This window comes from Topomyia yanbarensis, chromosome 3 (genome assembly GCF_030247195.1).
Source record: "Topomyia yanbarensis strain Yona2022 chromosome 3, ASM3024719v1, whole genome shotgun sequence".
NCBI classification, from domain to species: domain Eukaryota; kingdom Metazoa; phylum Arthropoda; class Insecta; order Diptera; family Culicidae; genus Topomyia; species Topomyia yanbarensis.
Window position 1 is genome coordinate 428,364,655 of NC_080672.1, and position 14,400 is coordinate 428,379,054.

The following is a 14,400-nucleotide window of genomic DNA, read 5'->3' on the forward strand; positions in this document are numbered from 1 at the left end:
TCCAAATCAATGCGCAGGTAACGATACTGGATTCTCTCCAGTTTGATGAAGTGTATGTTCGCAGCGGAGTAAAAACAGAAACACCCGTACTCCAGCACCGACAATAACGTTGTTTGGTACAGCCTGAACAGGTCTCCTGGGTGGGCACCCCACCATGTTTCAGTTATTGTCCAAATAAAATTGATCCTCTGTTGGCATTTCTGTTTCAGATACCTAATGTGACATCCTCAGGTACCTTTAGAGTCGATCCAGATCTCGAGATATTTAAATGTGAAGACCTTATTGATCGCTACACCCATTAATAGAAGCTGGAGTGCCTAGAAAAAAACAACCAACTCAGTTTTCTCCGTGGAGAACTCGAATTGGATTTCTGTAGAGAGCAACGCCAATTGGATTCCCTAGAAAGTAACGCAAGATAATCGTTCGTTCCTTTGCCTTTGCGAAAACCAAATCTATCTAACATCTAACAGTAACCATTTGCTTCGACCCAATTGCCGAGGCAGGATAGGATCGTTTTCTCAAACAACTTCCGGATACCAGACAATATTTCAATCGGCCGATATGAGTTGTGGTCGGAGGCTGGTTTTAATGTTTCTTGGATGACGATGACACTCGCTTGTCTCATGAAACTTATTAAAAAAAACTCAACGCGCGTCTCTCGGCAGAGCCTGGCAGATTCTTGAACAAGTTGAATATGATTTTTTCTGACCTTGGGGCTCTATTGTTACATGGCAAGAGAGCAAGTGAGAACTTCACCATCGAAAAAGGTGTTTCGCTCGCATTATCGTGAGGGTACGCAACACGGTGGATGTTCTGTGCCGGGGCGGAACCCAGACAAACCTTCTTGGCGAAATTAGATATTCAACGGTTTAAATAATCCACGCTTTCGCTAGTACCGTTTCGGTTTCGCATACGCCGACCTAAAGAATCCACATCGATGGTTTTCTCGTTAGTCCATCAACGAAACGGCACCATTGGCCTTCATCAAACTCTTGGTTCGCGTGCCTAAAGTCGCGTATTTTCGATAACTAGCGGGTTGTCCCGTCATCCCGGAAGGTCTTATACGCGGAGGCTCTTTGCCCTACCACGGGTTGGGAAGCTAGATCATTATCTCTCCTCTCCATTAACAAGCATAGACTATTTCGTCGGATAAGTATCAATATCGAAAATGAATGTTAAACTGGTTGAAGACCTTAACCATATAAATTTATTTTCGTTTGACCCAACGTCACCGATAATCACAACATGTAATGGCTGGTAATGTAATTTTGTTACGTGCTTAAATTTACTATGACTCGCTTTCAAAGATTATTCAATATCATCGTATTGAATAAAGGAATGTACTTTGAACCCAGAAGATTCCAGCTTCTTTCGCCCACCCAACGTTGTCAGCTCTATGATGACAACATTTTGTTCAACGACACCACCGATTTGCTGTACCAGTTTGTTGGCAGCATCCATGGTGCCCCCCGTTGCCAATAAATCATCGATTATTAGCACCTTTTGGCCTGAAGCAATACTATCTTTCTGGATCTCGAAAATGTCCTAAAATGAAACCATGTTCAAAAACGACATTGTATAGTAAATCGATCGCCATACCGTTCCGTACTCTAGCTGGTACTCATACTGCACACACGGGCCAGGAAGTTTTCCTTTTTTACGAATGGGCACACAGGAGATGCCCAACTCGGCTGCAATCATCAGACTAAATAGGAAACCACGTGCTTCAAGGCCGACTATGACCTGAACGTCAGGACAGGCCAGTCGGACGTGCGCTATTAGCAGACCTTTCAGTGCTTGACATACCGGTCCGCTTCGCAGGGCGGTGAATATGTCCCTGCGGAAGTAGATAAAGAGTTATAATGTAAATTGGATGATGATGTTAGTACAAAACATTTTAGGCTGTTATTATTTTTAAATCCGTAGCTTCCTAAGAAATTAGAATATATTTGGTTGGAAAAGATAGTGTGATAGTATACGATATTACCAGGACAAGAAAGTTTGCTTATTTGCACAAAGCAGAAAGTTCATGTTAGTGTTGCTAGAAAACTTTTTAGACTACCACAAAAAAAACGAATTATTCACGATTCAGTACCAGAAGGGCCCCTACATTCACAAACGCATCCATCTATCCAAATCCAGCGCATTAATTAAAATAACTGGAACTGTAATTTAAAAAGGATCAAACGACAATTTTTCGTGTATTTATCTTATTGTAAGAGTTATAAATTTTAGTAATAAACTTTGTGTACTTACTTAAAGAGAATGCCCTTCACAGGAAAATCAGGATATTCACCGATGTGTTTCTTTACTAGCTCCAAATCAGCGGACATAGTATATCGATTTGCTTCCGAAGGCATCGACAGACTAGACAATATTGAAAACACTTATCAGCTCATTAAATACTCATCAACATAAAAACTGATGAATGGAGCATACAAAACTATTCACAAAACCATACAGCTTATCATACTGACTGAACACTGAACCGCCGATAAGAGTATTTGTTTTGACAGTTACCGAACATATGATGAACCAAGGTATATTGAAATAATACAGGTAGGATAAATCGATTTCTATCACGCACACATTCAAATATGACACATCTGTCCAATGCAGCGCATTGGGAGAGGTGGCCACATTTTGCTATTGGACTGTCATGTTAGTGATATAAACGGAGTGGAGTACTCATAGTAATCTGAGACGAGACATGCAAATAGCCAAAAATCGAACGTCAAATGCAGCCAGTCCATTTAAACTATGTGAGGCAAAAAGGGAGGCTATGTGAGACGAACAATATAATGAACAGAAGAAAAAAGAAAAAGAAAATATCTATCGGCATGTCCCGTCCCAGATAGTAATAGACTCGCGTATGTAAAAACTGCAAAACTGGCAACTAGAAAAACAAGCATGTTAAACTGGCATCAATACAATACATTACATTTTTTTAAATAAAATCGTAATATTTGTTCTGCTTGTTTGGCTCCGGATTTTGACAGTTCGTTTGGCTCGATAAAAGCTAAGAGAACAGAAGACAATCGCGTAGCTAGTTTGATCCAGTCCTAACCTCAATATTGAACTAGCTTCTGATTGGTCGTTTTGCCAGTCTTGAGCGTTCATTATATTTACAAGCGGGATGGAAAACAGTGCTGCTGGATCTGTTCTGGCTACTTTTCACACACATCAACATTTCAGGCAAATTGAATAAAAGTCCTGAATGACGATATAGCTACGTGTATTGCTAAGAGACATGAATGAAAATTAAGTTTTTATTTTCAAAAGCAGCTAGCATTGTAAATTCTTGGTTGAGGTGCGATCTTTGAGGGTAAAATTCTTTTCAGCAATTGCGAAAAGTATGGAAAAAAGGAAAGGAATCTGGCAATGATGAACGCTTGTTGTCTTTAGATTTACGGCAGGGCCTAGTCGAGAAAATTAAGAAAAGCAAGAAGCCTGTTGTCGTCTCTTCTCTTAGGATAAAAGTACCTTCGCTGGTCTATTACTATGAGTGTCTATATTCAGTAGCGGTTCAATTAATGATATTAAATTCTCGATTTATAATTTATGACTTTATGACGGTTACAAAATTCAAAATTGAGTTATTAAACTAAAACTGGCTCTCTTCGTAGCAATTTAAGTCGAGGTTCTATTCTGTTTGAAATTCAAGTCACACCGTTAAGCTCATCCGGAATGCTGGCTGATTCATTTCCGGCTGAACTGGGAGGTTTTGATTACAAGATATGTTGTCTATATCATCATGCCCCGATCTCTCCTATTCTTTATCTGGGACTTCTTTACCTTATAAACAAACATTGAACAATAAACTTTATGGTTATTACCTACACGCTACCAGAAAATAACCTACAGAATAAGTTCTTTTAACTTAAATTTAGGTACTTTTGAGCTGTGCGTCGCTTTCGCACTTATTAGTGTTGTCAAAAACAAAACGAGAGATTCGACTCAGTCGAGGTCTTCCGTGCAGTAAGGTACTTTAAAGTTGTTAGGGATATACTCAAAATTAGGTAAATTCAACATAAATTTAAGTAAATTAAACTCAAGGTTGAGTTATTATTTTTGCCGTAGTTAAATGGAAACTACCTTCAACACGGTTTACCTAATTTTACCTTTCTGCACGATACCACGAGATTGAGTCAAAAGTACTGAATTTTAGGTAGTTTTTCGGTGGCGTGTAGGATAGGATCCGCCAGCTGGCTTCTTCTTATCAAAGAGAATAGGGAAAGAGACGAAGAGTGAAAATCAGTCAAAACGGCAACACTCTCTTTATGATGATTTCAACACTAGAATGTTGGCAACCGCTTCCGCGGGCAGCACTTTAAATGACTCCTATTATATTTTGAAAACAAACGTTATGACGATCGTTGGATTTGTTTATCAAACGATGTGCATTTCGAAACAAAGAGATGAAATAATTCTAAAGCTTGTTTTTACTCATACATATACTCTAGAATGGACCTTACACAATCACGATTGAACTAAATTCTGACGAAAATCAAATTTCTTTTTTGATAGATGTACAATACTTATCTCCTCCAACTCAGGCGTGAGTAATGTTTATTTACATTGCACGATTGGTCTGCTCAATAAGGTATTTTTGGCTTCACACTATTCGTCTCTTTCCCTATTCTCTTTGCTTCTTATATTTTACTAATCCCTGTTGAAAACGACATACCCCACTCGACCAATGTTGCCAAAATATTTGTTTTGTTTCGATCGTATATTTGTTCTGATTAAAATATTCTATATTATGTACCAATTTCATACTTCTGGAAAAATCAAAGATTTAGTCTTTATATCCGCATTTAAACTTTTTTTTCCATCGGAATACAGAAAAACAAAATAATATATATTCGTTGTTGGACATTACGAAAAATATCTTCATGCCTCTTCATTTTTGTAAGTTGCTTTCTGAGTCAAGCAACCTCTGTCACAAGAATAATCTTCTCTGTTCGGATTTATTTTAAATATTCTAAAACTACTTTTCTGCAAGGTTTAATTTTTGTTTTGGAGCAATGTATAGGTTTGTTCCAGTACTACATGTGATCGTTTCGGAGAAAACAGCAGTAGAAAATACACGCTCCTATTTACACCGATGGTCGATTCAGTTGAAAACTGTAAAATTCAACTGTATCGATAATACCAAAGGAAGAACAAGAAGCGACTTCCGGGATAACTTTCTCCCTGTTTGCTCGGTACTTCCAATTTACTCGGTACTGGAACAAAGACAATTTTTACATGAAGTTCAAAATATTGTCATACTTACGCTACACAGCCTGTTGATTTCGAAAAGCGGCATTTTTGCATTATTCCGCACACAGAACAGAATCCACTATAACCGCGCTACCGGATCTCTCGGGAACTTCAGTTCTGGATAATATGTTTGATTTCGTCTGCCAAATAATGCCTGCACTTCATAAAGCGGTATCTCGAGAAAACAAAAAAATCAACACAGTTAACAATCGTCGTTTTATGTTTGATATCACAATATGACAACACTTCCAAGCAGCCCTGTAGTACTTTTAGTTTCCAAGCCGAAGGTTTGCCTATGTCACTTTCATCCAATCACGAGCTGGCGAATTGGTTCAAAAACAGGGGACAGAGCTGGCGGATCCTATCCTACACGGTTAAATAAAACAACCTGCAGAATAAGTTCTTTTAACTTACTTTTGAGTTGTGCGTCGCTTTCGCACTCATCAGTGTTGTCAAAAACAAAAGGAGAGATTCGACTCAGTCGAGGTCTTCCGTGGAGGAAGGTACTTTTGAGTTGTTTGGGGTGAACTCAAAATTAGGTAAATTCAACTTAAATTTGAGTATAAAAAACCTATCAATGAGTTGTAATTTTTGCCGTGGTTAAATGGAAACTACCTTCAACACGGTTTACCTAATTTTAAGTTCCCCCACGATACCACGAGATTGAGTCAAAGGAACTCAATTTTTGGTAGTTTTTCGTTTCCGTGTAGGTTATTACTGTAATTAATTGATTATTGTGCCTTGCAGGATAATCGCTCGATATGCGATTAAATGAAAGCTCAATTGAGATAGGCGCGTGACAGCCGCCTATATGAATGTATAGGCAGCTTTTTCCTTGAAGCTTTCGAAAAGCACACAGCTGGCAGAAAAATAAAGCTCCACTGAAATCTGCTTGCGGAGCAACTGTGGCTATATTTGATGCGCCTTTCAGACGCCCGCAATGTGATTTTATTATAAGCGCGACAATATATATTGTTTGGAAACGAGGCCCGTTTATATGCGTTATGCTGCGTTGTGACGATGATTTTGACGTACGGAATCAAATTGCACCCCAAGTAAAGGTTCGTCAAAATTCACCCATTCAACAGAGTATTTACAAACTTTCAGGGTATAAAATAAAGCACATTATTAATTTTTTCCAGCTTCGTTTTATTTAATTTCAGAGCCCATATCCAAATGCACGTACCTTTCTTTTAACACAGCTCATAAAGTCTTATGCAGTTCCTTATGAGGTCTTGGGCGAATTTGGTTTGGTGTGGCAATCTATTTTTTCCTCATTTCTGCTTCCGCTTTCACTACCATAGGATGCTTTTGAAGTGCCTGCCTCATATTCCAGTTTTCATTAATAGCCGCAATTCAGCACCGTTCGGGGGATTAAAATCCTTTGGCACGAAATTGACCTCTTTAGCCTTGTACCACTTCAGAACATATCTCGAGTAATGGCACGAGACTAAATCTAGACTGACGAGTGACTCAGAAGTGGAAATTGACGCTTTGAAGATATGTTCCACTTTCCACAAGAGCAAATTGCCTGCCAAATCATGTATTTTTGGGCATACTAAGACATCTTTTGCTTTCCAACGTCTTAAGGGGCGTCGAACTTATGACATGCAGTAAAGCAAAGGAGTCCAGGATGCTGATTTTACAGTTTTGTCAACAGCTGAGTTTAGAGCATCTGCGCGCGTGATTTTGTATTTTGCTGTTCATAGTAATTCGGTACCTTTTGGACTTTACGTATATACACAAAAATTGGAGTTTTTTTCGCTACGTCTCCTATTGAACTATTGCGATTTCTCTTGAAAGCTTCGACTATCCGCTAGTGATCCTACACACAATACGGTTATCCATTTTGGCCACTTTTCTATCAACAGCCAAACGTTCGTTGCATCGTTTCAAAACACGACTTACCGTAGATTTTACCATTCTGAGCTTATTTCTAATGGCATGGTCAGAGAAATCCGGATTTTCCAAGAACGTGCGCAAAAATGTTTTACCCCACTAATGCTCTTCTGACTCTTTTTTCGCAACGGTTGCACAATATAAACGATACACATTTGGTTAATTTCAAAAAAATTATTAGAAGATACCCAATGGAAAAAAGTTACAGCAATTTGAAAACGATTCCATTTGATTCCATACACCCTTTACAAGTTTGATATTTGTTTTATTATGTTTAAAAATCAGGAAAAAAAAATATTTGAGTTTTAAAAACTGAATATCAAAGCACCCATTACCACTACATATGAAAAAGTAAGAGTATTCCGAAATAAAAGAAAACAAAAATTGGTTTTGTAATTTTTCCGGTGAATTACCGTTAGAAGTTATATTTTTACATTTAATTTTATAGATATTATAAGATTTATTTCAAGATGGGGTTTCTGCGATGGCTATACAGGAAGTGTGCTGGCGAGAGCGTGCACTCTACGTTCAAAAACTACTAAAACCTAGTTAAAATAAAACGGGGGGATAAGACTCTCACAAAAATTCACAGGGAGTCGAGGGGTAAGACAACTCAAAATTAGCCCTTCTACAGCTCGGACATCCTACAAAGCTCTCGCCAACCCTAATTACCTGATCTGAATACATTTTTTTTTTAATTTATTGTCGTGATCTGAACGGTTGACAGGATATTGTTTGTCTAGTCTTCTTCGCTGCCTTCCTGGAATTAATATGAGAATCAATGTTACTCATTATCACTCAAACCACTATCAGATTCGTCGTTTAGGGTTCCCGGTGATTGACGTTTATAAAGACGCATATTCTGGGGGTCAAATATTCCCTCAAAACGCTTTCCTGATACCTGATAACCATCAATATCGGAAACTACGTAGCGATTTCTATCCAGTACCTTTTTAACTCGGTAGGGCCCCTTAAACCGTGGTTTCAATTTTTTTATTTTCGCCAACAACCGGTACACTACGAATCACAACTAGATCACCTTCATTGAAAGTAGTTTTCAAACATCTACTATCATGCTTTCGCTTGTTATAATATTGGATTTTACGAATATGATTTGCTGCTTCTCTTCTAGAAAACTCCAAATCGGCACGCTCCGGAGATTCTAATAAATCTTGGAAATACTGCACGGCATCACCCGAAATCTTTCGCTGCTGTAAAACACCGAACAGAAGCTTCGACGGTACTGATCCAGAACCACGATTTAAGGTATTGTTCAATAGGTGTTCGGCATCAATTAAGGCACTATCCCAAGAATAGCCAGAGGACTCGACGAGCTTTGCCAAAAGGGGTACCAACGTACGGTTATACCTTTCCACTTGCCCGTTGGCTTGTGGACAAGCTGTTGCAACCAGACTATGAACAATACCGTGTGTTTCAACAAAACTTTTAAATGTTTGAGAAGTGAAACATGTTCCACGATCAGTGATCAAAATCCTGGGCGTACTGTAGTTGATAAAATAAGACTTCAAATGCTTCATTACTTCATGTGTATTCGTCGTTTTAGTAGGATAGAGCTTGATGAACTTCGAGAAACCATCCACCACTGCCAAAACATATTTATTTTTACCAGTCGTTGCCTCTAATGGTCCTAAATGATCTACGTGAAGCATCCAAAATGGCCGGTTTCCTTTGTCGATATTTTGCAGCTCTCCATCTATCTTTCTAGCTTTAGGATTGTACATGATACAAGAAATACACCTTTTTGTATGTGCGAGAACCTTCTCAGTCATTTTCGGAAACCAGAAAGATCGTTTAATCAATTGCATTACCTTATCTTTACCAAAATGACCAAGCGAATCATGAAACCTGTATATGACCGATTCTTCCATCTCTTCCGGAATGTACAAGAGAAGACGATCTCGTTCCACTTTATACAACAAGTTGTCGCGAACCTCATAACCCGCGACTTTGTTTCCTTCGACTAGGGTTTTAAGACGACACAGTTTTTCATCGTTAATCTGAGCAACGTATAACGAGTCTTCGAATATGCTTCGATCCCGTTTTTCATCGACAACATTCACGCACAACCTTGATAACGCATCGACGTGTTGCATTCTATCTCCCGTACGGTGCACTATCTGCTTATCGAACTCAGCTAGTAAGTCTGCCCATCTAGCAATCTTACTGTTGGTGTCGCGTTTTTCTAATGTATGCTTTAGAGCCTTGCAATCCGTCACAATCACAAACGGAATACCTATGAGATAATGCCTGAATCGTTGAAGTGAATATACGACTGCCAAGGTTTCCAATTCGAATGAATGCAACTTGCTTTCTGCTGGACTTGTCCTGCGACTGAAGAACATCACGGGATGAAACTTGCCGTCACTATGTTGCCTTTGCATTAGAATTCCACCGAACCCATGAGAGGATGCATCAGTATGTAACTGCGTTTCAGACGATGGAGAATAAATACTAAGAACTGGGCGGGATACAAGTAAAGACTTCAATGTTTCGAACGCTTCCAGATGCTGCGGGCCAAAGTTGTAAACAGCGTCTTTCTTAAGCAAATCGTACAATGGGCTGGCAATAGTAGAAAATCCTTTAATGAATTTTCGAAAATAGCTTAGTAATCCCATGAACCGCTGCAGACATTTCGGGTTTTGTGGAATCGGTAAATCTCGGACAGCTTTTACATGTCGATCACATGGACTGATCTGGTTTGAACGAATGTCATATCCGACAAATTCGACTTGCGTGACTAAAAATCGACATTTTTCTATATTTAATTCTATGCCGTTGTCTTTCAGCACCGCGAACACACGACGTAAGAGGTCAATATGCTCGTCGATAGTTTTTGTAAACAACATAAAATCATCCATGAAGACAACTAGTTTTCCACATCTGACAAACTCATTCAACACTTTTGCCACGTAGCGACAAAAAATTGATGGTGCATTGGTGTAACCAAACGGGAGCTTATTAAACTCGAACTGTCCGTTCTCTGTTACGAAGGATGTATATTTCTTAGACTCTTCTGACAACTCAACATGAAAGAAACCATTTTTCATGTCCATCGTTGAGAAATACTTCATACCTTCTAACTTAGAGATTTGATCCTCAATTACCGGCAGTGGAAATCGATCTCGCTCAACCAACTTATTTAATTCCTTGAAATTTATGCACAAGCGATAACGACCATTCTTTTTTTTCACTAGAACCACTCTACTCGAATATGGAGACTCACTTTCGCGTATCGTTCCATCTGCCAACCAACCATCTAGAATCTCATCTACACCATCTCTTTCAAATTTGCCCAATCTTTGAGGGGAAACATTAAAACACTTATCATCCTTCAAGCGAATCGATGCTACGTACTTGACTGCCTTCTCAACGTCTGGTTTCTTTTCTCGATAAAAAGTTTTGAAATCTGAGTTAACTCGCACTCCGTATCGGATGGTTTCATCATTATCACCCACACTCAAATTAATTTTTTCATAGTCAACCATTACTGGCAAACAGTCACCGAATGCTTGCTTTAGCAGGTTAGAATCGATCTTTTCACTTATGGTTGCTGCTTCAGGTTTTTCGAAACGAATCACAGTTATGTTATTCCGTCTAAGAAAATCTCGACCCAGAATAGCACTGACTCCCATAGTTTCATTAGCTACAACCCAAAACGAAACATCAAACACCATTGTACCCTTAACGACAACTTTTGTTTCCATCCTGCCTACAATCTTCTTTTGATTCATTGATGCCTGAAATGTCTATGCAGTGGTTCCCTATTTCACCATCTATCTTAATCAAATTTGCAAGCTCAGATTGTTTTATTAGACTCACTGCGCTACCGGAATCCACCAGCAATTTCAGCTGCTTCAATCGTCGACCGATAATAGCATCACATCTCATCATCCCATCTTCGTCAGTGTCGATCACCTCGTTTGGTACCCGATTCGTTATGGTTGACTTTCCTTCATTAGTGTCAATCATCGCAACCGCTGGTTTGTGTACAACTGACTTTCCCTTGTCCAATGACTTGAAGCATTGTTCCGCATTGTGTCCCACCTTCAAACACGAACTACAACGAGGACGTCGTTGTGGTTTTGGACAATTCATTGATTTGTGTCCTGGATCATTACAATTGAAACAGATGAAATCGGATGGTCCCACTGTAGATGAATTTGTTCCTGCCTTAACACCCGATTCGAAATAACGTAGCGGCTGACGTATTGCACTCGCTCCTGCTGTGTCCGCCTTTTTCAACTGGAAATTTGATTCACACCACTTTATCCGTTTCAGCAGGCTGTAAACTGTGTTGTACTCATTCGCTGCAATCTGATTGTATAACCTGTCACGGGATAGGCCACTGATGATGTACTTGATCACCGATATTTCCGAGACTCGTCCCTTACTGGCAATATTCTGGACACGGAATACATAATTGTCATACGTTTCTTGCTGTCTCTTCATTACAGTCATTAGCTCCCGGTGAAGGTCCGCTTCATCGTGGTAGTTCGGGAAGGTAGTTAGCAACATCACTCTGAATCCATGAAAACCGAATATTTTTTCTTCCACTGAATTGTACCACAACTTCGCAGGGCCAAACAATCTTGTTGTTGCATACAATAGAGTAGCGTTATCCGTCCATCCATATAATTTCTGATAATGTTCCACTTTCCGTATCCAAATTGCAGCGTCGTACGATCCGACAAACTCGCTGATTAATGCTTTTATTTCTTCCGGATGAAGTGGACGCGCAGCTCTTGCCTCTTGCGTTGTTTGAGGAACTGGAAACAGTGACATTCTACTATTATCCGTGATTTCCGTCTGTGAGCTGTTGTCTCCTTCTTGGCAGCTGTTTTCCTGCTTACTTTTCGCCTCGTCCTCTCGTTCGTCAGCCGCGTTTCGTCGCCGTTTAATCTTCGGCATCCGTTCCAAAATGGCGTTTCACCGGTGAAATATCGTAACCCGTGTTGGCAGTGTAAAAGTGGGAGTAATATTTATACCTGGCGCCACTGGACAACCTAGTTGTCAGCAGACAGAGAAAGCAAAATGTACCATCCATTCCACTGTAGCATTAGCTTGAATAAACACGTTCACGATTTGCGTCCCGAGTTTCTTTCACATATCACGCGTTGTTCCGAGGTTGTTCCGGTCATTCGGTGTACTGTGCTGCCTGTTGGGTGTTGCCTCTGAGTTTATCTCCAATAGGTTATGGGCCCAGGTGATGTGAAAGAACTGTTGGTGAAGTTTTAAAATTTGCAAGAATTTTGTTTTTTCTTCCTCTGCCCGAGTGCAATCGAGGTTGGCTGTTTACGGCTCGTAAAAGGCGCGTGTTGTGTAGCTATATTGCAAGTTCACCATTGTATCTTCTTTTGGTTGGAGTATGCGCTGCGGTTAACGTTTTTTTTCACTTGTTTCTGTTCGTTGATAATACGAAAAATTGATGAAAATGAGCGAGAAATATATGTTTGCACGACTCAGTAACCAGAACTACCAAGTATGGAAAACGCGCATCGAAATGCTGCTAAAGCGTGAGGAGCTGTGGAATGCTGTGGCAGGGATAAAACCGGAACCGGTTACAACGGCCTGGACGAAGGCCGATCAGAAGGCTTTGGCGACTATTGTTCTTTATGTCGAGGATAGTCAGTTAAATTTGGTTCGAAATTCTGTATCTGCTCAAGCGGCATGGAATCAACTTAAAGAATTCCATGAAAAGGCGACGATGACGTCACGAGTCTCATTACTACGACGCATTTGCAGCTTAAACATGGATGAAGGAGGTGACATAGAGAAGCATTTGTGTGATCTCGAGGAGCTATTCGACCGACTGGATTGTGCGGGTCAGAAACTAGAGAATCCGTTAAAAATAGCGATGATATATCGCAGTCTTCCTGAATCGTATAGTAGTTTGGTGACGGCACTGGAAAGCCGGCCGGATGCTGACCAGACTATGGAGCTTGTAAAGCAAAAACTATTCGATGAGCATCAGCGGCGAGTAGAACGTGGTGTAGACACTGGTGAAAAAGCTATGAAAGTTCATAACAGGGGGCCGAAGGAGAAGGTCTGCTATTTTTGTAGAAAACCTGGTCATTTCCGACGGGATTGTCGACTTCTGAAGAAGAAGCAGCAGCAGAGCAACGAAGATTCCGATGATGGCAAGCAGGAGGAGGTGAAAGCGAAGCAGGTTTTGAATAAACAATCTCCGATTTGTTTCACTGCTGGGCACAGTCGGCGCAAAGGCTGTTGGTACATAGACAGCGGGTGTTCACATCACATGACGAACAATAAGGACTTCTTTAGCAAACTGGACGAAAGTTCACGGATCAAGGTGGTATTGGCGGATGGTTCTGTAACTATGTCGGCAGGAGTTGGCGAAGGAGCGACAAAGTGTTTTGATGGCCAAGGAAAAATTATTGATATTCTATTTAAAGATGTGCTCTACGTGCCTAATTTGGATAGTGGATTGTTATCCGTACATAAGCTGACGCAAAAGGGGTTGAGGATAGAGTTTAATGCAGATCGTTGCGATATCGTGAGTGCTACAGGACGTATTGTTGCAGTGGCGGAACTAACGGACAACATGTATGTGCTGAAAGAAGTAAACGGAAAGCTGAACAAGAAAGTTCGACGATCGGAGAGTTGTTTGCACGTGTGGCATGATCGGTTTGAGTCACGAGATCAGACGAAGTTGGATGGCTCAAATAATATCGTAGAGTCAGGATTCGGAAATATTGCGCTTCTGGAGGAGCCAAATGAATCGCAAAAGTTTCCAGAAAAACATATGGCGGATATTGAGGAACAAGTGGACGGCTTGATCTGTAGAAAATCAGGAGTGTTTCTGAAACGATTTGACGTTGATACCGCGGTAGTGTCGGGCACCGTCGATATAAAAATGGAGAGAGGCGAGACTTGTATTGCAAGCCCCAAACGTTTTCTTAGAGCTGTGACGAATGAAAATTATTTGAAAGCGAAGATGATGATAATGTGTTGTGGCCTATTAATTTTGTTAATAACCATTAGTAGTTTTGGGCAAACTGGAGTCGATTTTACAGAAATCTCTCCGTCTCCCGCTAAAGTGCTCGGTATTTTCCGCCGAAACCGAAGCCATTTCTTTGGTCCTGTCATAGAAGAAGAAACTGCAACAACTATATTCACGGATTCCCTCTCGGTACTTCGTGCGCTCGAGGGCGGCCATCTACGCAATAAAGATCGAAGCCGATTCCCTTACCAAGC

The 14,400-nt window shown here is 40.2% G+C and overlaps 2 protein-coding genes across 2 annotated transcripts; both read right to left on the reverse strand.

The window, feature by feature from the left end:
* Window positions 1-1,244: 1,244 nt before the first annotated feature.
* LOC131689699 (adenine phosphoribosyltransferase) lies at window positions 1,245-2,505 on the reverse strand. The gene is made up of 3 exons (XM_058974958.1): window positions 2,257-2,505; window positions 1,600-1,837; window positions 1,245-1,545 (listed from the first exon to the last, which is right to left on the reverse strand). The coding sequence occupies exons 1-3, from the start codon at window positions 2,358-2,360 to the stop codon at window positions 1,309-1,311; spliced, it is 579 nt and encodes a 192-aa protein (XP_058830941.1). The 5' UTR covers window positions 2,361-2,505; the 3' UTR covers window positions 1,245-1,308.
* An 8,361-nt stretch (window positions 2,506-10,866) lies between these two features.
* Window positions 10,867-12,111, reverse strand: LOC131688423 (uncharacterized). Its single transcript, XM_058972628.1, has one exon. The coding sequence runs from the start codon at window positions 12,091-12,093 to the stop codon at window positions 10,867-10,869; it is 1,227 nt and encodes a 408-aa protein (XP_058828611.1). The 5' UTR covers window positions 12,094-12,111.
* Between the last annotated feature and the right edge of the window lie 2,289 nt (window positions 12,112-14,400).

What these genes read in the sequence shown, in the direction of transcription:
- LOC131689699 (XM_058974958.1), bottom strand. Translation starts at nt 2,360, where the DNA reads ATGCCTTCGGAAGCAAATCGATATACTATGTCCGCTGATTTGGAGCTA. An exon ending in GTGAAGGGCATTCTCTTTAA is followed by an intron (nt 1,838 to 2,256) that starts GTAAGTACACAA and finishes CTACTTCCGCAG; the next exon opens with GGACATATTCACCGCCCTGC. An exon ending in ACCAGCTAGAGTACGGAACG is followed by an intron (nt 1,546 to 1,599) that starts GTATGGCGATCG and finishes GTTTCATTTTAG; the next exon opens with GACATTTTCGAGATCCAGAA.
- LOC131688423 (XM_058972628.1), bottom strand. Translation starts at nt 12,093, where the DNA reads ATGCCGAAGATTAAACGGCGACGAAACGCGGCTGACGAACGAGAGGAC.